A 24,366-nucleotide genomic window follows, 5' to 3' on the forward strand; every position below is an offset into this window, starting at 1 on the left:
TCGCCCTGCCGCCGTCCTCGCCCGCGCGGATCCCGCGCCCGCCGGCTCCCCGCCGCCCGGCCCCGCGCCTAGGCCGCCGAGCTCCTCCGCCGGAGCGGGCCGCCTCCGCCGGCAACCGGCGCCGCCCGAGCGCCCCGGCCGCCGCGCCTCCTCCCCGTCGTCCGGGTCCGGCGCCCCTCCGCCGCGCCGCCCGAGCCCTCCACCGCCGTCCCCGTGGTCCCCCGCGCCGGATCCGGCGCGATCCGGTCGGAGGAGGTCGCCCCGGGACCTTCCTCTCCATCTCCGGCGAAGCTCCGGCCAGATCCGCCGCCGCCTCGTTTTCCGTGCACGAGGTTGACTTCCCCCCTCTGAAATTTCTGCTAAGTCCCCGAATCTGCTAATCTTTTCATGCCATGTTCGTCATGCCGTATCTCTGTATCCGTAGCTCCGTTTCATGCGTGTAATATGTCAAATTGTTCATCTCAACGAGTGCATCATTTTATTCCATTGCATCATATTCATTTGAGATCACCTTCATGCCTGAATCTTTGTTGTAAGAGTGCTTCATAATGTTTTCTGCTGTCTGTTAACAGAATGAGCTCTTTTGTCATTTTTGCCATGATTGATGTGTGCATCCTATGAGGTTGATATCTTCATGTGTTTTGATCTATGCTATGTCTTCTTTACATAGGTGCTTACCATGTATTTTTGTGATCAATGTGGTGACTAGCACAAGCATGCAAACTAGGCATCGTGATATTGCTGATTTTAGTCCCTGTTCTTATTTTGATGCCATGTAAACTTGATGCTACAGAGAGATCCATGCATATTTTGAGATACTTCAGTAAGGGTGTTTTTAACATGTGGTTATGATATATCCATTCATGCCCTTGGTTGAAATTATGGAGTAGTCTAGCATGTCATTTTCGTGCTCTACTTTTGCTTTAAAATGTTTCCTGGCAGATTGTTTACATGTTATTCAATTTTGCCAAGGTTGCTATAGTTGATCCTTGCATGCTATGGACTTGTTCTTGCCTTGGTTGGTTACATAAACATGTCTTCTTGATGATGCTATGCTTATCTTGTCATGCAATGACTTGTGGTGAGTGATTCGAGCTTGTTAAGTAGGGTACATGATGTTGCTGTTTTGCTAGGCTGAATCTATTATTTTGTGATGCTATATAAACATGTTGCTACTAATCATTCTATGCATAATCTGGAGATGTTCTATAAACATGTTTTGATCTACATGTCATCCTCTAACCATATATGCCCCTGGATGCATTTATAGCTTGCTGTAGATTGTTCATATCTTGCTCCAAAGTTGCTTCATAATGTTGCTGTCAGCCTGTTAACATTAAGTTCACTTGTTACCATGTGTTTTGCTAGTAATCCATGCACCCTATGAACTTTCTATTGCCATGCCTAGCTTTCCAAATATTCCTTCTTACTGTTGGGTGCCTTGTCATGCCATGTATTGCTCTGTAGTGAGTTGCACAAGCTCATTAACATGCCTTCATAATTATGTTTCTGCCATGTATGAATCTGTAATATAACTTGCTATGTTTACATGGGTGCCATCATATTTTCTGATCCTTTTTGGCTTATGGTCAGTAAGGGACTTTTTATCTATGCAATTAGTAGATTCATGCCATGCCTTTGTTTGTCATTATAAGTTCCTGTAACATGTTGTTTGATAGCTCTAAACATTGCATCGTGATGTTATTTTCTGTAAAGTCTGAAATTGTTATTACTTGCAATCTTACCACGTGTGTTTGAGCATGTTCTAGTGATTTCTGGAGATAGCTCAGTGTTCATGTTTTGTAATGCTTTACCTGTACTTCATGCCCATGTATTTTGTTTTCATGTTGGGGTGCTGTAGCATGTTGTTTCGGTGCTTGCAATATGCCTAGTTGCTGTTTTAGACAGCTTGTCCTTTAAACTTGTATGGAGTGTATGTGTTGAACCGTTGCTCCGTTTTGAGTGTGCTCTATATGAAACTTGCTTAGAATTGCATGTAGCTTCATATTATCATGTTGCATCCTTGTTTTGAGGTGTTTGCTTGATGTTTGTATGCATTTTGCATCAATGCCATGTTTATCTTGTTTTGCTCATATCTTCTAGGCCGTAGCTCCGAACTAAATGAACTTTATATGTAACTTGACTAGAATCTCGTGTAGATCATCGTTATGCATCTTAAACTTGCTGTTTAACAACTTGAACATAAGGTTTATTCAGATCTGGACCAATTTCGAAATATGCATATGAGGACTTACCGGAATTGTTATATGTTGTTCCCGGCCTCATTTAAACTTGCCTTGATGTGTTGCTCTTCTTTGCATCATCCCTTGCCATGAGTAGCTTCATGTAGCTTTGTCATGCATCATGCTTGGTTGTGCATCATGTCTTGTTCATGTGTGGTGTGTTTACCGTGTTATGTGCTTCTTTCAATAGTTCCTGTTTCGTTGCGATCGTGAGGATTCGTTCGTCTACGGTTGGTTCGGCTTCATCCGTTCGTCTTCTTCATGGACTCGTTCTTCTTCCTAGCAGGATTTTAGGCAAGATGACCGCTACCCTGGATCTCACTACTATCATTGCTATGCTAGTTGCTTCGTTCTATCGCTATGCTGCGCTACCTATTACCTGTTTATCAAGCCATCCCATATTGCCATGAACCTCTAACCTTTGACACCTTTCCTATGCAAACCGTTGTTTGGCTATGTTACCGCTTTTGCTCAGCCCCTCTTATAGCGTTGCTAGTTGCAGGTGAAGTTGAAGATTGCTCCATGTTGGACAGGATTTTGTTGGGATATCACAATATTTCTTATATTGTTAATGCATCTATATATTTGGTTAAGGGTGGAAGACTTGGCCTTTTGCCTGGTGTTTTGTTCCACTCTTGCCGCCCTAGTTTCCATCATACCGGTGTTATGTTCCTGGATTTAGCGTTCCATACGCGGTCGGGTGATTTATGGGACCCCCTTAACAGTTCGCTTTGAATAAAACTCCTCCAGCAAGGCCCAACCTTGGTTTTACCATTTGCCTCACCACTACCTACCCTTTCCCTTGGGTCGGCCAACCCGAGGGTCATCTTTATTTTAGCCCCCCCGGGCCAGTGCTTGTCTAAGTGTTGGTCCGAACCGAGCCACCTGCGGGGCCCCCTCGGGGCAACTCGAGGTCTGGTTTTACTCGTAGCCTGTCTCATCTGGTGTTGTCCTGAGAACGAGATATGTGCAGCTCCTATCGGGATTGTCGGTGCATCGGGCGGTCTTGCTGGTCTTGTTTTACCATTGTCGAAATGTCTTGTAAACTGGGATTCCGAGTCTGATCGGGTCTTCCTAGGAGAAGGTCTATTCCTTCGTTGATCGCGAGAGCTTGTCATGGGCTAAGTTGGGACACCCCTGCAGGGTATATTCTTTTGAAAGCCGTGCCTGCGGTTATAGGAAGATGGGAATTTGTTAATGTCCGGTTGTAGATAACTTAACACCAGATCCGAATTAAAACGCATCAACCGCGTGTGTAGCCTCACCACTTTACCCTTTCCTTTCCCATTAAGCCTTGCTAGTCTTGATACCCATGGTAATGGGATTGCTGAGTCCTCGTGGCTCACAGATTACTACAACAATAGTTGCAGGTACAGGTTGTGCGATGATCATGACGCGAGAGTGATGCTTGTTTGCGTTGAGTTCTTCTTCTGCTTCTTCGATCAGGGGATAGGTTCCAGGTCGGCAGACTGGGCTAGCAGGGTGGATGTCGTTTGAGTTTCTGTTTGTGTTTCATCCGTAGTCGGATGATGCTCTCATGTATTGTGATGTTGTATTTGTGTGGCATTGTATGCCTTATGTATGTATCCCCATCTATTATGTAATGTTGATGTAATGATATCCACCTTGCAAAAGCGTTTCAATATGCGGGTCTATCCTTGGTGGGACCGTCGAGTTCCTTTTGGATAGGGTCGCATATTGGGCGTGACAGCATGCCCCTAGGTGGATAGATTGGTAGGAAAAGACCATCGCTCATCCCCGATCGCCACTTATAAGGAAGACAATCTACAATAAATTATGCTCCAACTTCATAGCATAACGAGAGACTATACGTGCATGCTTTGGGAATCACAAACCTTAACACCAATATTCCTACTAACCACAACTATTTACTAGTACCTACCACATATTATCATCTCTATATCGCAAAACTATTACAAGGAATCAAACATATTATATTCAATGATCCATAAGTTTTATGTAGGATTTCGTGACTAACCATGCAAATGACCAATTCCTTTTGACTCTCTAAATAGATATAAATGAAGCACAAGAGTTTAATTCTTTCTACAAAAGACCATGCTCTAACAAATATAAGTGAAGTGCAATGAGCATTCTATAAATCAACCATGGACTATCTCATACCAGCATGGTGCATAAAAGAAAAATGAAAACTAAGCACAAAGGACGCTCCAAGATTTACACATATCACATGAACGAAACAAAATCGAAAACACATCGATACTTGTTGAAGAAAGATGCGATGCCTTCCAGGGCATCCCCAAGCTTATACGCTTGAGTCTCCTTGAATATTTACTTGGGGTGCCTTGGGCATTCCCAAACTTGAGCTCTTGACTCTCCTCCTTCTCCGCATATCAAGACCTCCTCGATCTTTGATCACTTCATCCACACAAAACTCAACAGAAAGCTCGGTAAGATCCGTTAGTATAATAAAGCAAATCACTACTCTAAGTACTGTTGCAAACCAATTCATATTTTGATTTTGCATTGTAGATACTGTAATATAACTTTTCCATGGCTTATACCACCGATTGAATCGATGGTTTCATCAAAACAGGCAAAACAATGCATCAAAACAGAATCGGTCTTAAACAGGACAGTCTATAGCAATCTGAATATCTACCATACTTCTGGTACTCCAAAATTTCTGAAAAATTAGGAAGAAATAAACAATTTGTATAGCAATAGTGTGCAAAAAGTTTTAGAACCTTTTGAGGTTCCAGTAAAAAAATGAAAATTCAGGCGCTACATCCAAAGTTTCTGTTTCTGCACCCCACATACCAACAAGCAATCTAATCATCCTAAAGGCAAACATTGGCACAATAAATTTACAATACAAAGGATTTGTACAAGGGGATAATTATTTTTGTTGAGAAGTTTCTATAGTTGAGATTCACAAAGTTTCCATGGGCATGAACAAAGTTCAAGGAGCTCCCCCACTTCAACGGTGTTCGTCTTTCTCACTTTCACTTTTCTTTTTGTAAAGTTTTAAGTTCCCCTCTATATTTTTGGTTTTTAAACTTTATAAAAGCAGTCAACAGAATAAAATGACTCTCTAAAACTTCCGGGTTGTCTCCCTGATAGCACTTTCTTAAAGCAATTAAGCTAGGCATAAAGTGCTCAAGTAATGGATCCACCCGGATCCCAAGGTATATCAAAGCCAATTTAAATTAGCAATGATTTGGCATTTAGTAGTGAGCACGAAGCAACATATATCATGCAATGATGAAGTCTAACTCTCTTCCTATGCATCAGCATGTCATAGAAGAACAATTCATGCACATCAAGTAAAGGCCAATACATAGCATAAGCAGTTTCTTGCAATTTTATCGTGTTGGAAACATAGAGAGGTGGAGATATAGTTTCTCTCTCATAATAATTGCAAGTAGGAGCAGCAAGCACATGCATATTATAGTCATCAAAATCATCATGTGTAGTGGTAGAATGCAACCCATCAATGCACTCCTTAATAAGTGCAAACTTCTCTGATATACTGTAGTTTGGAGAATTCAAAAAGACAATAGGGCTATCATGTGTGGGTGGAATAGCAAAAATTTCATTCTTAACATAAGGAACTATAGCAAGTTCATCTCCATAAGCATAATTCATATTGGTATCTTGGCCACAAGCATAGCAAGCATCAAGTTCATCAAAAAGGGATATTTCAAAAGAATCAACAAGATAATAGGAATTATCATAACATTCATCCTTCGGTAAGCATGAAGGGAAATTAAACAATGTATGAGTTGGAGAGTTACTCTCATCAAAAGGTGGGCATGGGTAGCTAATCCGTTCTTCCTCCCTTTGTTCTTCGCTCTCCTCATCATCTTTTTCATCCAATGAGCTCACAGTTTCATCACTTTCTTCTTCCATAGACTCCTACAAAATATTAGTCTCTTCTTGTATAGAAGAGAAGTACTCGATATATTCTTTAACATAAGCATTAGAAGCATAGTTTTCATAGCAATATTTAAGTATGGCAAAATTTCCAGATTTGTAAACAGTAGCATTATACCATAGTGCTTAGGCGAAGCCCTACGCGGATCACACCATCAACATTGTCACCACGCCGTCGTGCTGACGGAACTCTCCCTGGACCTTCTATTAGATCAAGAGTTCGAGGGACATCATCGAGCTGAACATGTGCTGAACACGGAGGTGCCGTATGTTCGATACATGGATCGGTTGGATTGTGAAGATGTTCGACTACATCAACCACATTTACTAACGCTTCCGCTTTCGGTCTTCGAGGGTACGTGGACACACTCTCACCCTCTCATTGCTATGCATCTCCTAGAGATAGAACTTGCGTGAGCGTAGGAATTTTTTTGAAATTGCATGCTACGTTCCCCAACACTTCAACCATTGGTTTAGCAGGTACAACTAATTTTTTTGGTATTTTGCGTTTCCTACCCATAACTTAAGATAGAAAACAAGAGCACAAAATAAAAATTTACTTAGTGATAAAGCAAACAAGGACACACGAGAATATTCACCCCACGCTATTGCTCCCCAGCAACGGCGCCAGAAAAAGGTCTTGATAACCCACAAGTATATGGTATCGTTTGTAGCCTTCTTCGATAAATAAGAGTGTCGAACCCAACGAGGAGCTAAAGGCAGAACAAATATTCCCTCAAGTTCTATCAACCACTGATACAACTGTACGCACACTTGATGTTTACTTTACCTAAAACAAGTAAGAAACTATTTTGCAAGAATAAAACTACGAGTACTTTGCAAGAATAAAACTATGAATAAATTGCAAGGTAATAAAAGTAGATACCTTTTGTCAACCAGAAAGTCATTTGCCCCTAGGCAATCGATAACAAATACTGGTAATCATTCTTGCAATTTTACATGAGGGAGAGGCATGAGCTAACATACTTTCTCTACTTGGATCATATGCACTTATGATTGGAACTCTAGCAAGCATCCACAACTACTAACTATCATTAAGGTCATGAAACCCAACCATAGCATTAAGTATCAAGTCCTGTTTATCCCATACGCAACAACCCACTTACTCGGGTATGTGCTTCTGTCACTCACGCCACCCACCATAAGTGAATCATGAACATATTGCAATATCCTATAGTGGGGGACCCTCCGTTTGCGCGACACGGAGGACACCATAGGACAACACCATAAATAAAACATACAATCATACCAACCAAGATCACGATCAACCCATAGGACAAAATGGATCTATTCAAACATCATAGGATAGCCAAATATCATTGGGAAATAATATGTGGAGTTGAGCACCATGTTTAAATAGAGATTACAACGGGGAGAAGGGGTGTTACACCACTGCATAGAGGGAGGGAGAGTTGGTGTTGACGGTAGCAAGGTTGTTGATGTAGATCACCATCACGATCCTTGCCCCGGCAGCACTCCGGCACCACCGGGAGAGAGGGGGAGAGAACCCCCCTCCTTATTATTCTTCCTTGCCCCCCTAGATGGCAGCGGAGGGGTGGGAGCCCCTCCGAGATTGGATCTCCCTCTCTGTTCTCTTCTGTTTCGTGTTCCCGAGATCTGGCCCTTCATGGTTTCTTAAACCCGGAGATCCGTAACTCCGATTGCGCTGAAATTTTTACACGGTTTTTTCCATAAAATATCTTTCTTGCACGAGAAGAAGGGCCCCAACCGCCTTACGAGGAGGGCATAAGACACCTGGGCGTGCCTGGCACCCCCTGGCGCATCCTAGTGTATCTTGGGGGGCTATGGGCCCCCATTTGCGTTGATTTCACCTCCCAAAAATCACATATATTCCAAAATAATTCTCCATAAATTTTTATCGCGTTTGAACTTCGTTTGATATGGAATTTCTGTGAAACAAAAAACATGCAACAAATAGGAACTGGCACTGGGCACTGGATCAATATGTTAGTCCAAATAAATCATATAAAATGTTGCCAAAAATATGTAAAAGTTGTATAATATTGGCATGAAACAATCAAAAATTGTAGATACGATGGAGACGTATCAACCCGCTAGCCACCTTTATGCAAAACAAGTTGCATGTCAGTCTGTGGAACCGTTCTCATGTGCATGGACATGTAAGGTTGGTCCGGGCCGCTTCATCCCACAATGCCGCCAAATCAAAATAAGACGTTTGTGGTAAGGAGTATGAACATCACCATTCACAACTCCTTTGTGTTGTACTCGTGCATATCATCTACACATAGACCTAGCTCATGATGCCACTATTGGGGATCATTGCATGCAAAACAAAAATTCTACGCACACGCAAGATCTATCCATGGAAATGCATAGCTACGAGAGGGGGAGAACATCTACATACCCTTGTAGATCGCTTATCGGAAGCGTTTATCAACGCGGTTGATGTAGTCGTACACCTTCACGATCTGTCCCGACCAAGTATAGAATGTACGGCACCTCCGTGTTCAGCACACGTTTAGCTCGATGACATCCTCGCCTTCTCGATCCAGCAAGAGAGGCAAAGTGTAGAGGAATTCCGGCAGCACGACGGCGTGGTGACGGTGGTGGTGAAGAACAATCTCCGCAGGGCTTCGCCTAAGCACAACAGAAAATATGATGGAGGATAAACTAGAGGGGACGGGGTTGCCGGCACACGGCTTGGTGAATCTTGATGTGTCTTGTGTGCTAGCCCTACCCCTCTATTTATATGTTGAGCCCATGGGTCGAAACTTGGAGTAAAAGCCTCCTCAAAGTTGGTTTTGCCTGAAAGGCAAGAGACCTTCTCGGACTCCAGGACCAGACGTCAGTGTTCCCGACGTCTGGACCCAGACGTCAGGGTTCCCAACGTCTGGACCCAGACGCCAGGGTCCCGGCGTATGGCCCCTGGCCTCCGCAAAACTGCCTTTTGCACTTACCAAAAGCCCCATGGGCTTTACCCCTTGGCCCAAATAAAGTTTTCTCGTACCCGAATATTTCGGGAAATATCCGAAACCCCTTCCACTGAATTCCGGAACCCTTCCAGAGACCAAACACTATTATTTCATATATCAAACTTCACCTCTAGACTATTCCGGGGCTCCTCGTCATGTCCGTGATCTCATCCGGGACTCTGAACAACAATCGGTCACCAACATACATAACGCATATAATACTATATTGTCAACGAACATTAAGCGTGCGGACCCTACGGGTTCGAGAATGATGTAGACATGACTGAGACGCTTCTTCGGTCAATAACCAATAGCGGGACCTGGATGCTCATATTGGTTCCTACATATTCCACGAAGATCTTTATCGGTCGAACCTTTATGACAAATGTGTAGTTCCCTTTGTTTGTCGGTATGTTACTTGCCCGATATTTGATCATCGATATCTACATACCTAGTTCAATCTCGTTACCGGCAAGTCTCTATACTCGTTCCATAATACATCATCCTGTAATTAACTCCTTAGTCACTTTGCTTGCAAGCTTCTTGTGATGTTGTATTACCGAGAGGGCCCAGAGATACCTCTCTGGCATACGGAGTGACAAATCTCAATCTCGATCCATGCCAACTCAACAGACACCTTCGGAGATACTTGTAGAGCATCTTTATGATCACCTAGTTACGCTGTGAGTTTGATAGCACACAAGGTATTCCTTCGGTATCTGGGAGTTGCATGATCTCATGGTCGAAGGAACATGTATTTGACATTAAGAAAGCAGTAGCAATAAACTGAACAATCATATGCTAAGCTAATGGATGGGTCTTGTCCATCACATCATTCTCCTAATGATGTGATCCTGTTTTCAAATGACAAATCATGTCTATGGTTAGGAAACCTTAACCATCTTTGATCAACGAGTTAGTCTAGTAGAGGCTCACTAGGGACATGGTATTTGTTTATGTATCCACACATGTATTTAAGTTTCCAGTCAATACATTCTAGCATGAATAATAAAACTTTATCATGATTTAGAAAATATAATAATAACCATTTTATTATTGCCTCCAGGGCATATTTCCATCAGCGATTCGTACTACCGCTCTACTACCACCCAACTACCGCTGAAGAAAGAAAGAGTCCAATAGCCTAAAAATAAGCGGTAGTGCCCATGACACTGGACTCAGGAAGTACCGCACAAGCGGGACTACCGCTGCCTAGCTTAGAAGATTCAAAAACTCCTAACACAGAAAACAATGGAAACTCCAAAGTTGTGGGAAATTAGAGTGGGTGCATATGAGTATGTGTACATGTTGATTCCACCCTAACCTTTTTGAAGCGGATCCCCTCTTAATAGTACAGTTTTCCTATGACTCAAATCCACCGAAAAGAAACGCCAGAAACAACCGTCTTCACTCTATATCACCGAGGGAAATCAATTGTCTTGTGCCATATGATCGAATATCTGAAATGCTCAATGCACATGATTAGTCCGTAAAAGCATTGTCATCAAGGATAATTCATCCTGGAGCCCGGGCTCAGCTGTTCCCGGTCAGCAAAAAATTCAAAAAAAATACTAAAAAAATTCAAAAAATTCCAATTTTTTTTGTGTGGTAGATAATTAGATGCGCGAGGTCCGCTGCAAAAATCAACTTGTTTGGACATTTGAGTAGGTCTCGGCAAAAAAGACAAATCGGGTCAAAATAGTTCATGAACAGTAAACTTTTCTAGAGACCCCGGTTTTGTCTCTTTTGCACAGACTTGCTCAAATGTCCAAATGAGTTGATTTTTGCAGCGAACCTCACACATCTAATTATCTATCACACACACAAAAAATTGAATTTTTTGAATTTTTTTTGTATTTGTTTTGATTTTTCCGTGAGCGGGGGTGCACCTGAGCCCCGGTGCAGATTCGCCGCACTCTGTCATCAATCACTAAAATCAGTACAGGAGAAATATGCCCTAACAACTACAAAACAATTTTATGTTACACATACGAGACGGTTGATTCAAAGTACTTCCATTGATCCCTCCAACAAATACATCGGATTGCAATGCCCTTGCCTCAACCCATGACCTTACCAAACTACTCAGACATGAAGATCATATCACATTAAGAACACACCAAAAAACACATCATGAAGATACATAGATTGGTAATATGCCTTATAATGGATGTTGTGTGTGATACACGATTACAAGTATGACTAGATTGCTGAGAACTATGGTGGTGATGAAGGTTGTGGCTATGGAGATGGGAAATGGCGACGACCAAGGTTGATGAGATGGCTATGATGATGATGACGAAGACTAGCGGCGGTGGCTCAGAACCAAATACACATGTCGAGGTAAAAGAACAACGTGTGTGTAGCCCATGACACGTGGCAGCGGCTAAGCGCATCACGTGGCACATCCCCGCACGCTCGCGCGCCTCCACTGCAACCGACCAGTAGGGGTATCTACCAACTAATTGCCCCCCTAAACCCGAAGACCTCCTATATGACGCTGGTGGCACTGGCGCCAGCTGCCTAACTGGCGCTCAAACGGACAGGTGCACGGGGCGCCCAACAAACCGCGAGAAGGGTGAGCCAGTGTAAAAAAGAAAAATAAACACGTTCCAGTTGACTTCTTCACCAATTGACCATTGACAAGTGGACCAATTAACCACTGATCGGTGACTGAGTTGACCAGTGACTTCAAATAGTTCATAAATTTGGAAAAAGTTCACGAGAATATTTTTTTATGAATTTGAAAAAGATCACAAAAGTTGAGATAAGTTCATGAACTTGAAAAAGTTCGCGAAAATGAAAAAAGATCACAAATTTGAAAAGGTTTGTGAATTTGTTTTTTTTTTGCAAATTTGAATAATGTTTCAAAAGTTTGAATTTCTTTATTGTGATTTTAAAAAAAATCATAAAACTAAAAAAATCATGAATATTTTATAAAAAATAAAAATAAAAAAGAATGAAAAATGTAAAAAGAAAGAAAAAAAACCGACAAACCGTATTAAAAACACCAAAAGAACAGCTCGGCGGGCCTAGACTACCGAACGAGCGGGTATGTGCGCCCGTAAGATTCAGGGTAAACTAGACGATTAACTTGGTCCAAGCACTCTCAGGAGCAAAAACAAGAAGAGTGGCGTCACAGGGAAGGCGGTTGCAACTGCTTGATGGATGGTCATTAGTCTTTTGGGTGGTTCTTATGGTCTAACTTGTCTTCGTGGAATTATTGTTGTTCATGGTCTTGGGCCGAGATACTCTCGTTGGGGGTTCTGTGATGTAGTAGGGTGGGAGTTGGTGGTGTTACGTCTTAGGTATGGGTATAGGGTTGACCGTGCAATGCTAGGGTTACGTACTCTGAGTAGTCCGCATGTGATTGATTTGTATGGATTTTCATCCGTTTTTCATTAATTAAATGGCAATTATTTTTGATTAATTAATCGATGAGCCAAATGTTTTGCCTTTTGTTTTGAAAAATAATCAAAGTCCAAGAACTATCTGGCCCACAACCATATGTAGGCCCAATTCTTTTGCCAGAATTTGGGGATTCTCACGGAATTCGATCTCTACCTAGTTTCTCAATATTTGAGCCACATTTGTTTTACAATCTGTCTAATTAGACATTAATTAAATAGAATTTTAAAATAAATGGGGCTCAAAGATTTCGGAAGAAGCTAGGTAGGAGTCGGATTCTGGGAGAATTCCTAGATTCTGGCAAAAGAACTGGCCGTAGTTCGATCTTGTCCGCGGGCTTAGAAAAATGAAATCACGAAAACCAACAGACATTCATTCTGTGAGATAATCCAGCCGTATCCAATACACGCCCGGAAGACATTGTTGTCGTCTTGAAATGCACGTGACATCGTTTTTCTCTAAAAGATGCACGTGACATGGGGTACAGCACTAGTAGCAGAGCCACAGCCCATTCATCACAGCATCGGTGGTGCTGCCGTAGGTGCATCGAAACGCCGCCACGGTCCCGTGGCTCTTGTAGTACGCTTGGTTTCATAAGCACGCCTTTTTTTTCTAAAGAAAAACAGATGAACTCTGCTTCTCTAGCTGAACCGTTCTACTCCAATATATGCAAACCACAGATTCCATAAAACAAGAATTTCCAGGCTACTTTCTCCAGCTTTGCCTTGCCTTTCCATTTTCTTTTCTGAATGTCTCATGCCTTCCCATTTCATGGCAGAAAAAAAAGATGGGCGGACATTCATTGCACTACCCGCGTCACCGAGGACTTTTGCGAGGCGGAACACGGGTGGTACCGCTGGCCGTCCCGCAGTGCACCGCAGCTTTTTAATCCCCATCATTCATTTCAGCTCACCCCCCAACAGCATCTACGCCCGGCCGCCATATGTAGCAGTATGACAGACAGACAGATAGACGGCAGAGGCGTTGATTACTGAATTACTGACGCACAAGGACGCGAGCGAACCAAAAGAAAAAGGAAAAGACGCGTCCGGTCCGGCGTCCCATCCCGGCCCACTGCCGGCGTGGAAAAACAGACGTGAGCCGGCACGCACAGGCACAGCAGCTCGCATTGGGAAAAAGTTCATTTTAAACCCTGAATTTGTAGGCGTTCGGCGAAATGAACCTCCAAATCGAAATCCCGGTCGATTGCACCCTGAACTTTGCAATCCCGGTCTAAATTAAACCCTGGCTGCAATTAACCGGGATTTGTCTAGCTGATGGGCCAAGGAGCGGCATGTCAGCAACTCAACGCACAGGCTTGATGCATGACTGGGCCGGCCCACCAACCCGCCGTTGTTTTGTTTCCTTTTCCGCGCGACAAAAAAATGTTAAAATTCAACAGCAAGTACCAAGACCCGATCCCACGACCACGGAGACCAACAAAGAGCCATTAGCCACTACACCAAGAACAACAACTTGAACATCACGGTGCAGAAATATATAAGAATAGAAAGCAGCGCTGAGATTGGAAAAACATTTTCGAAAACATTTCTTGAAAATTGCGAGCAGTTTTAAGATGCCGCACTTTTTTGTATTCCATATTTTTGGAAAAGTGAAGGTGTTTTGTAATTCTGATTTCAAAATGAAACATGAACAAAATTTGCAAACCCAAACAGATTCCAAAAACGCGAACAATTTTCAAAGAAAATATTTGAAAAACAAACAAATTACGAAAATCACGAACACTTTTTGAGATTGTGAACAGTTTTTAGTATTTTTAGAAAATATATAACGGGAATGTTTTTAATTTAGCGACAAAAAAGTTAAAACAAAAACTTTTTCAAAATGCGCACAAAATTTGTATTGTACGCATTTTGGAACGCAAACAAAAATGAAAAGGTGGTGGAACATAATTCAAACTCGCGGAAAATATATGATAGCATTTTAAAAAAAAATATTAATAAATGAACTTTTTGTAATATATGTTGAACAAATTCGGAATAAATATTCAACAATTGTGCGATATACACTGCACAAATTTCTAATACAAGATGAACATTTTTTTTAAATGAGTGAACCCGTGAACTTCTTTCAATATTGTTGAACCTTTTCTAAATCTGTGATTTTTTTTCAAAATTTGTAAACTATTTTTATTTTTGAAATTCTAGTTCACAAGTTTCTTTTTTTTATCAAACAGCACCAGCATGGGGTCTCATGTTCGAGCAGAGTTTTATTTTTTGTTTTTTAACGAAAAAAATTATGCGGGCCGGCCCAGCAGGGAGTACCGCCCTTGGCGAATTTTTGTTTTTGAATTGAAAAAAATAAAGCGGGCTGGCCCAGCAGGAGCTGGTGTGCGACCTTTGCGAAATGTCCCAATCCCGGCCATCCAAACGACCCGAAGGTTCGATTTAGACCAGGATTGCATAGTTTAGGGTGCAATCGACCGGGATTTCGACTTGGGGGTTCATTTCGCCGAACCTCTACAAATTCAGGGTTTAAAATGGACATTTTCCCTCGCATTGGGAAGCTCGAAGCATCGGCGACGTCGCTCTGTCTGTTCGGCCTCGGCCCCCGTCCTCGCTCGTAGCTGTCTCTCCTCCCCTGCCGCACAAGAGGGCCCTGCTGCGAGATTAGCACGAGACAGCGGCTTCCGTTCCACCAGGTTCGCTCCGGTCTCCCTCCTCGTCACTGCCATGGTCCATGGCTAGCTTCCTGTTGGCCGCCGGGTACGTGTGTGCTTCCCTGACCTTTGCATTCCCACCATTTCTTCCTTCTCTTGCTCGTTCACTGTCGCGGACTCAGCCATGGGAATGGGGGACGGAAGCAAGCTCCGGCTCTGGTGCTCGGCATTCGCCTGCGCGCTGGCGGTCCTCGAGGCGGACGGCTTTTTCGTGGACATTACCTACGTCGAGAGCGCCGTGGCCAAAGGGGCAGGTCAGTCACACCATTGTTGCTTCTCCTTCCCGGCCTCTCGCCAATCTAGCCTGACGTCTGATTCTGCGAATCGTAGTATGTCTGGACGGGAGCCCCCCTGCGTACCACCTCGCCCGTGGCTCCGGCTCCGGGTCGAACAGCTGGTTGGTTCATTTCGAGGTCAGTTATAAAACCCGCTCGGAGCACGTACAGAATTGGTGCCAAGGAACGCTCACCTCAATTCTGTATGCAAATTTTGGCGGCGGCAGGGAGGAGGATGGTGCAACAATGTGACGACCTGCCTGCAGCGGTCGCACACCCGGTTAGGTTCCTCCAAGGAGATGGCCAAGCAGGTTGCCTTCTCCGGGATCTTGAGCAACACCCCGGAGTACAACCCAGGTATACTTCAGTTTCACCACCTGGCCGTCGCATAATTTGTTGTACTCTGCTTCTCTTTGTCAGGTTTGTAGTAGCAGTTCCAAGCTTGAGACTGCCTAAATTTAAATTCACGTGCTTAATGTGTGCGCACTGCAATTTGACAAAGAATAGACTTCTACAACTGGAACAAGGTCCGGGTCCGGTACTGCGACGAAACCATGCTGCGGCCTTTTTCAATGATGTAGTTATGACTCATGTATGCACATTTCATTTTGTTGCTCTTTCTACCTGATTATGTGTACATAAACTAGGAAGCTATGACATGACAACCGATCAATGACCAGTGCCTAAAACAAGACACTTTATATAGTTTATTTCAGGACAGAAAATTGCTTTTGGAGGCAGGCCTCCTTTTGCAAAATTCAAAATTCATCAGAATTCATATTTTTACATTTCAAAAGATTCTGAAAAAATGCAGATATACATGGAGGCATAATGTACATGTGTGTAAATTTTCAGAACAAAATAAGTTGAAATGAGGGCTAGGAGCAAAAAAAAAAAACTGGGTTTTTTTAACACATGATACTATTCATCCTCAAAGTCCAGAAATTTGTCTTTTTATACAGGTCGCATTTCAAGATATTTCATCCTGAATTTTTGCACACATATACATTTCATCCTTGTATACTTGCATATTTTTGGTCAGATTGTTTTGAAACAAGGAAGTTTGGATTTTGAATTTTTCAAAAATAAAGGGCTCCAAAGAGCTCGGTCACCAAAAGGCCCTACTCATTTCAGGACAATATAAGTTTCGAGTTCAGACTGTGGCATAAGTAAAAAACTCTCATGTTGCAAAATAAAATAAAATGCTTTGCACCTATATTTATGCTGTTTTGAATTGTACCTGATTGTGTTGTGTACAAATACCGTAGGGCTCGGCAAAGAATTTACCATCTTCGTGCACATCCAAGGTGCCTGCAGGCATGGTAAGATGCACTTGCAATAGCTACAATGCACACCTAGGGATCAGATTGCACTCCCTTACAAAAACATGTTGCTTGGATGCAGTGCCTTTTTCCTCAGAATGAGGTGAAACAGATTCAGACACCCCTGTTCATCCTGAATGCAGCATATGATTCATGGCAGGTTATCATCAGATATAAACCATTTCTACCTGCAATATGCTTGACAGTTGACACTACCATCCATCAAGGCACTAATCTTCGTCTCTATTTCCACCTGCCCGCATGCAGGTACGGAACATTTTGGTGCCTGGAAGTTCTGATCCTCGCTGGCGAAGCTGCAAGCACGATATAAAACAGTGCTCGGCGAAGCAACTTAAGATTTTGCAGGGTAGGTGCTACTGCCCTTTGATTGACAGGCTAGCTATGAACCTGTGTGTGTATTCAGTCCTGTGTATACTCACCGACAGACGGTGCCGACGCAGGATTCAGGGACCATTTCCTGGAAGCGGTGGAGGCGCAAGGGAACTCACCCACCAGAGGGCTGTTCATAAACTCATGCTTCGCGCACTGCCAATCCGAGATACAGGAGATATGGTTTTCGCCCGGCTCTCCGGTGCTCGGAGACAAAGTAAACACCCTCGCCGTCTTCTCATGCACCACTGAATTTCGTTGGATAAAAGTTTTCCCGGGGCTCAGCCGGCGACGGCCTGGTGTTTGTTTATCTGACGAGAGCTCCTTCTGTCTCACTCTGTCGCAGAGAATAGCAAGCGCGGTTGGGGACTGGTTCTACGGCCGCAGTGGGTTTCAGAAGACGGACTGCCCTTACCCCTGTGACTCCACTTGCCATGTCTTCAAGAACTCCTCCCACACGTAGCAAGTGCAGCAGCCTCGCTTCGTACTACTGTTACCATTGATCACATTATTGTTGCTGTTACATTTGATTGGTGCACCACCATTGGTGCGACGTGCTCGCAACAGGGCACGGCCTGGTAACCGGACATTGATTTTGTTTACAGGAACAGTGTTGCTAAATGTTGACTGAGACATAGTCGATCTATATTCGTGACATCTTGCATGGAGATTCATGCAAAAAAAAAATCTTTCTTATATGTTTCACTTGATCGAGACTTTGTTAAGTCTCAGTCGACTGAGATCTAACCATACCGTTACATAAAATAACAAGTGAAGATGCTGCCTTTTAAAACATTTTTTCATGGTAATATGTGTCTCACTTATATCATAAAGATCATAGTACAAGCCATCTACACGTCTGACTGGAAAAACTGAAAAGACAATAAAAAGCTAGCCTTCGCACCATGAACACCAGCAATGAAAAAAAATTACAATCAGGACCAAATAAACTCTTGGCTTCACACCAACGCCTGGCAACTGCCTTCGGCACCACAACAGCAACACCAGAGGAAAAATTGACAGATCACTTCCTCACCTGAGCTTGACGCAACTCCATCACTAATATGCAGCTTTGCGGACCTCCAAGATGACTCATCAATGATGAAGTCATTGCCGTTGAACGAATCAGACCGGGGCAACACTCCGGACACGCCATCCTCCAAATCTAGCTCCCCTGCATGACTAAGTCGTAAGAGGAGGAAATCATACCTGCCAGCCACGAACCACAAACCCAGTACATGATCCACCATCTTCCAGATGACATCGTTGCATACCACAATTTGCATCCGCTCCTGGACTACCTCCTAAGCTCCGCACCGGCGCTGGAGCAAACGTTGTCACACGGCAAAGCCGAAGGACACAAGTGCACTAAGAGGATGTCGTCGCCGCCACACCATCCTTACTTGAATAGACTGGTTTCTAAATTCATCCCCAACCATAGGACCGACCACCTCGTCGGAGAAGGATCTGAAGCTTCTTTATTCAAAGCCGTCATTGCCACCACCGAAACCAAGACGATGTACGACCCAAAAATCTAAGCTACTAGGGCCTAAAACCTAAAGCTACACGATCCAGATGCTAGATGCTTAAAAAAAAAATAAACCGGATTTTTCTGAAACATCAGTGCCTACTTCTACAGAAAAGACGCCTAATTAAGCGTCTACCTCGTACAAACAAATACCGATGCTATAAAAAATCTGATTTATTTCTCCAAACATCTTTCCTAAGAGCATCTTCAACAGTCGCGCTAAACAAGCGTCGCGCCCCAATTTGCTCATTTTAGCACGCGCGCAATCGCTAGAGTGTCTCCAGCGGGCGCGCAACAACTGCACTGCACGTGCGGCATATAGAGTTGGGCGCGCGGTCCGAATCGTCATCGCGCGCTGCGTATTTGGGACGCCCGCTTTCGCGCGCCGCACACACGAGCGCTCGCGCCGCACTCTCTCCACTGCGCCACCTTCGCCCAGCGCCAGCACCCCCCTCACCCCATCCTACAGCCGCGAACCCTCCACCGTCGCCGCCGCCATCGCCGCCACCACAAACCCTAGCGCTGGGAGCGTTGGCCTCGCCTCCGCCGGAGCTCCTCCGAGCATCGGCCTCGCGCGCGACCACTTCATGCCGCCGCGGATGACCTCGGCGACGGGTGGCATCGCGCCGGCGCCCGCCGTGATGAAACCACGTGCACCCAGCGGGCATGAATTTGAACTTGTGCACATGAACTTTTGGGCACGAACTTGGTTGAATGATGTCGTGGGCATGAATTTAAACTTTTGGGCATGAACTTTTAGGCACGAACTTGGTCGAATGATGTTTGTGATTCAAATTATATGCCATGTGTTTTGTGTTGATGTGTGAAATTTATTTGTGTTCAAAATGAACAAACATGATGAAGCACTGGCTGCTCGCGCGCGCTGCATTTTAGCGTGGCTGCTGGAGCCAGCGCTGTGCGCCGCATCAAGCCTGGCTATGGGCACGCCGCAACCCAGATTTTAGCGCGCTGCGTGTTAGACGCCTGTTGGAGATGCTCTAGACACCTTGCAACTTGCATTGTACGAGAGCTTTTTTAGGGTACCCTGCAGTGATTAAAGACCGTCCATCCGCGAAATCAAACGGCCATGACGGATCTGTGCTGCTGTGATCAGGCCAACAACATGGCGAGCAGTATTAGTAGCACCGGTCGTTCTCGACCACCCAGTATACATGTTCCGAGGGCATTCTGGGACTTCTACGATTCACCTCAAACCGCCACCCCGCCCGTTGTTCTCGTCCGCCAACTCTGGTAGAGTTCCGGTGGTGACTGCCGTGCCTCCTCTTTCTTCTCCAGCCCGCCTTCCCTCACTCAGCAAGCCCGAGTCTCGTTCCTTCGCCGTGCATGGATCCGGCGCTCGGCAGCATGGCGTAGGCCTCGGCCCAGACCGTGCTCTTCTTCTCCAATAGGTCCGACAGCCATGAGGCGTTGGCTTCCGCCCCTCCCATGGCTGGCTGAGCATACCCCACACCGCGCTCATTTTTTCTTTGTTCACAACGACAGGGAGGAAACCACTTTGCGCCATTGTCCATCAACGCATAGGCTTGCCGTGTACCGAAGTTCGTTGTCCCGGCCATGGCGCCTAGGCAGGACGGAGGAGGGCGCTGACGTAGCTGTGGTCGCCAAGTGTTGGTTCCATGTATGTACGTGAGGAGAGCATGGCCGCGATGAGAGCGAGCAGGCGATGCCGATTCTCTGCTATTACTACAAAATGGGATGGCATCTTGGCCCATCAACAATCCCGTTTCAACGGTGGGATTTAATTATAGCGCCAAGCAGTATAGGGTACCATAAAAGAGCTCTACGAGAGCTTTTTTAGGGTACCCTGCAGTGATTAAAGACCGTCCATCCGCGAAATCAAACGGCCATGACGGATCTGTGCTGCTGTGATCAGGCCAACAACATGGCGAGCAGTATTAGTAGCACCGATCGTTCTCGACCACCCAGTATACATGTTTCGAGGGCATTCTAGGACTTCTACGATTCACCTCAAACCGCCACCCCGCTCGTTGTTCTCGTCCGCCGACTCTGGTAGAGTTCCGGTGGTGACTGTCGTGCCTCCTCTTTCTTCTCCAGCCCGCCTTCCCTCACTCAGCAAGCCCGAGTCTCGTTCCTTCGCCGTGCATGGATCCGGCGCTCGGCAGCATGGCGTAGGCCTCGGCCCAGACCGTGCTCTTCTTCTCCAATAGGTCCGACAGCCATGAGGCGTTGGCTTCCGCCCCTCCCATGGCTGGCTGAGCATACCCCACACCGCGCTCGTTTTGTCTTTGTTCACAACGACAGGGAGGAAACCACTTTGCGCCGTTGTCCATCAACGCATAGGCTTGCCGTGTACCGAAGTTCGTTGTCCCGGCCATGGCGCCTAGGCAGGACGGAGGAGGGCGCTGACGTAGCTGTGGTCGCCAAGTGTTGGTTCCATGTATGTACGTGAGGAGAGCATGGCCGCGATGAGAGCGAGCAGGCGATGCCGATTCTCTGCTATTACTACGAAATGGGATGGCATCTTGGCCCATCAACAATCCCGTTTCAACGATGGGATTTAATTATACTGGTCCCCTCGCGCCAAGCAGTATAGGGTACCATAAAAGAGCTTTACGAGAGCTTTTTTAGGGTACCCTGCAGTGATTAAAGACCGTCCATCCGCGAAATCAAACGGCCATGACGGATCTGTGCTGCTGTGATCAGGCCAACAACATGGCGAGCAGTATTAGTAGCGCCGGTCGTTCTCGACCACCCAGTATACATGTTCCGAGGGCATTCTGGGACTTCTACGATTCACCTCAAACCGCCACCCCGCCCGTTGTTCTCGTCCGCCAACTCTGGTAGAGTTCCGGTGGTGACTGCCGTGCCTCCTCTTTCTTCTCCAGCCCGCCTTCCCTCACTCAGCAAGCCCGAGTCTCGTTCCTTCGCCGTGCATGGATCCGGCGCTCGGCAGCATGGCGTAGGCCTCGGCCCAGACCGTGCTCTTCTTCTCCAATAGGTCCGACAGCCATGAGGCGTTGGCTTCCGCCCCTCCCATGGCTGGCTGAGCATACCCCACACCGCGCTCGTTTTGTCTTTGTTCACAACGACAGGGAGGAAACCACTTTGCGCCGTTGTCCATCAACGCATAGGCTTGCCGTGTACCGAAGTTCGTTGTCCCGGCCATGGCACCTAGGCAGGACGGAGGAGGGCGCTGACGTAGCTGTGGCCGCCAAGTGTTGGTTCCATGTATGTACGTGAGGAGAGCATGGCCGCGATGAGAGCGAGCAGGCGATGCCGATTCTCTGCTATTACTACAAAATGGAATGGCATCTTGGCCCATCAACAATCCCGTTTCAACGGTGAGATTTAATTATACTGGTCCCCTCGCGCCAAGCAGTATAGGGTACCATAAAAGAGCTCTTGTACGAGGTCTAGAATCTTGCGGGGCAGCTTCTCTTTGTTTCATTCTCTGCGTCCACTAGAATCTGGCCACACGCTCGCGTTAGCTAGCTCGTCACATGCCAATCGATTTATCGGTCCATCCCGTTTGCTCGGTGATGACGGCATCGGCTACGTAATTTATAAGGTAATTAAGTAGCTGAAGCTTGCAAGCGCTAGCCGCCGCCACCGCCCTTCTCCGACACGTAATTGCTGACGTGTGCTGCTGCGCCTGCACACCTCTCTCTCTCTATAGATGCACCATGCGCCCATGCCAGCCTCACTACTGAAAGCCGGAAGAAAAGAAACCCAGCTGCGTCACAACGACAGGTGAGCGCGCGCAGGTGCAGGCGAAGCTAGCGACGGCATGGCGGCGCACGTGCTGGTGTTCCCGTGCCCGGCGCAGGGCCACATCAACTGCATGCTCCACTTCGCCGCGGGGCTCCTCGACGCCGGCCTCCACGTCACCTTCCTTCACACCGACCACAACTGGCGGAGGCTAGGCCTTGCCGCCGTCAAGGCGGAGGCTGATTCGCCGCGGCTCCGGTTCCTGTCCGTCACCGACGGCCTCCCGGACGATAATCCCCGCACGGCGGGTGACCTCGTCGCGCTCGTGGAGTCCATGATGACGACGACGAGGGTCGCGTACCGTGCTCTGCTCACGTCCCTGCGCGCGGGCGCGCCCCGCGACGATGGCTTCCCTCCCGTGACCTGCGTCGTCGCTGACGGGATGCTCCCGTTCGCGATCGACGTCGCTGAGGAGCTCGGCGTCCCGGCGCTCGCCTTCCGAACGGCCAGCGCGTGCAGCTTCCTCGCTTACCTCTCCGTGCCCAAGCTCGTGGAGCTCGGCGAGGTTCCTGTCCCGGCAGGCGCCGACCTCGACGCGCCCGTCCGTGGCGTTCCGGGAATGGAGGGCTTCCTGCGGCGGCGCGATCTTCCAAGTTTTTGCCGCGGGCACGACGAGTCCGGCGACCTCCACCCCATGCTTCGGATAATCGCCGAATTCAGCGCACACAGCTGCAACGCGCGGGCGCTCATACTCAACACGACCGCGTCTCTGGAGCGGTCAGCGCTCGCGCACATCGCGCCGCACATGCGCGACGTCTTCGCCATTGGCCCTCTCCACGCCATGTTCCAGGAGCCGGCGGCCGGCGGCGCCTTGTGGCGGGAGGACGACGGCTGCACGGCGTGGCTCGACAGCCAGACGGACGGAACCGTCGTGTACGTGAGCTTGGGCAGCCTTGCCATCATTTCGGTCGAGGAGTTCACCGAGTTCCTGTCCGGGCTCGTCGGCGCCGGCCACCCCTTCCTTTGGGTGCTCAGGCCGGACATGGTCGGGGCGAGCCAGAATGCCGTCCTCCAGGACGCCATCAAGGCGGCCGGGAGAGGCAAGGCCCGCGTCGTGGAGTGGGCGCCGCAGCGGGACGTGCTGCGCCACCGGGCAGTGGGCTGCTTCCTGACGCATGCAGGGTGGAACTCCACGCTAGAGAGCGTCACCGAGGGCGTGCCGACGGTGTGCTGGCCCTTCTTCGTGGACCAGCAGACCAACAGCCGGTTCATGGGCGCCGTGTGGGGCACCGGGCTGGACATGAAGGACGTGTGCGAGAGAGCCGTCGTGGAACGGATGGTGAGGGAGGCCATGGAGTCCGTCGAGCTAAGGAGGTCGGCTCAAGCGCTGGCGCAGCAGGTGAGACGGGACATCGCCCAAGGGGGCTCGTCGGCCAATGAGTTCAAGCGGCTCGTCGGCTTCATTAATGAGCTCAGCATCAGCACGCGGTGCTCCACACCAAGTCCGGACAAAGAATGACGGCCAGCCGGCTGGCCGGCATTGGCACCTTGTTACTGGCATCATATCGTTGTTGCTGTGTGAGTCTTGCCAAAAGGCAACGAACATGACAATGCCGATTTGAGATGACATTTGTTGCTGCTAAATCCTTGTGATACCACATTGCACCGTGACAATTCGCTAGGATGTTCAATTGTCACATCTCGCTACCTTGGCTTACCAGTTACTCTCCGTTTTTATTTACTCCGCGTATTACTTTGATCAATATCAAACTTATAAAGTTTATAGATAGAAATATTAACATATATAATAATAAATCAAGATCATTAGATTTATTATTGAATACACTTTCACATCATATAGATTTACTATTGTAAATGTTCATATTTTTTTCTAGACAAAGGGAGTACTTGATTAACAATGACCGAACATCATTGGT

At 46.6% G+C, this 24,366-nt stretch overlaps 1 protein-coding gene and 1 pseudogene across 1 annotated transcript; both read left to right on the forward strand.

Moving 5' to 3' along the window:
• The first annotated feature begins 15,109 nt into the window (after positions 1-15,109).
• LOC123137897 (pectin acetylesterase 8-like) lies at positions 15,110-17,861 on the forward strand (annotated as a pseudogene).
• A 4,267-nt stretch (positions 17,862-22,128) lies between these two features.
• LOC123137896 (myricetin 3-O-rhamnoside 1,2-glucosyltransferase UGT709G2) lies at positions 22,129-24,171 on the forward strand. Its single transcript, XM_044557759.1, has one exon. It carries the CDS (start codon positions 22,509-22,511, stop codon positions 23,946-23,948), a length of 1,440 nt encoding a protein of 479 aa, XP_044413694.1. The 5' UTR covers positions 22,129-22,508; the 3' UTR covers positions 23,949-24,171.
• The last annotated feature ends 195 nt before the right edge of the window (positions 24,172-24,366 follow it).

The sequence above is a fragment of the Triticum aestivum genome, chromosome 6B (genome assembly GCF_018294505.1).
Source record: "Triticum aestivum cultivar Chinese Spring chromosome 6B, IWGSC CS RefSeq v2.1, whole genome shotgun sequence".
Classification (NCBI taxonomy): domain Eukaryota; kingdom Viridiplantae; phylum Streptophyta; class Magnoliopsida; order Poales; family Poaceae; genus Triticum; species Triticum aestivum.

Coding starts and splice junctions, on each gene's coding strand:
- LOC123137896 (XM_044557759.1), top strand. CDS start 22,509: ATGGCGGCGCACGTGCTGGTGTTCCCGTGCCCGGCGCAGGGCCACATC.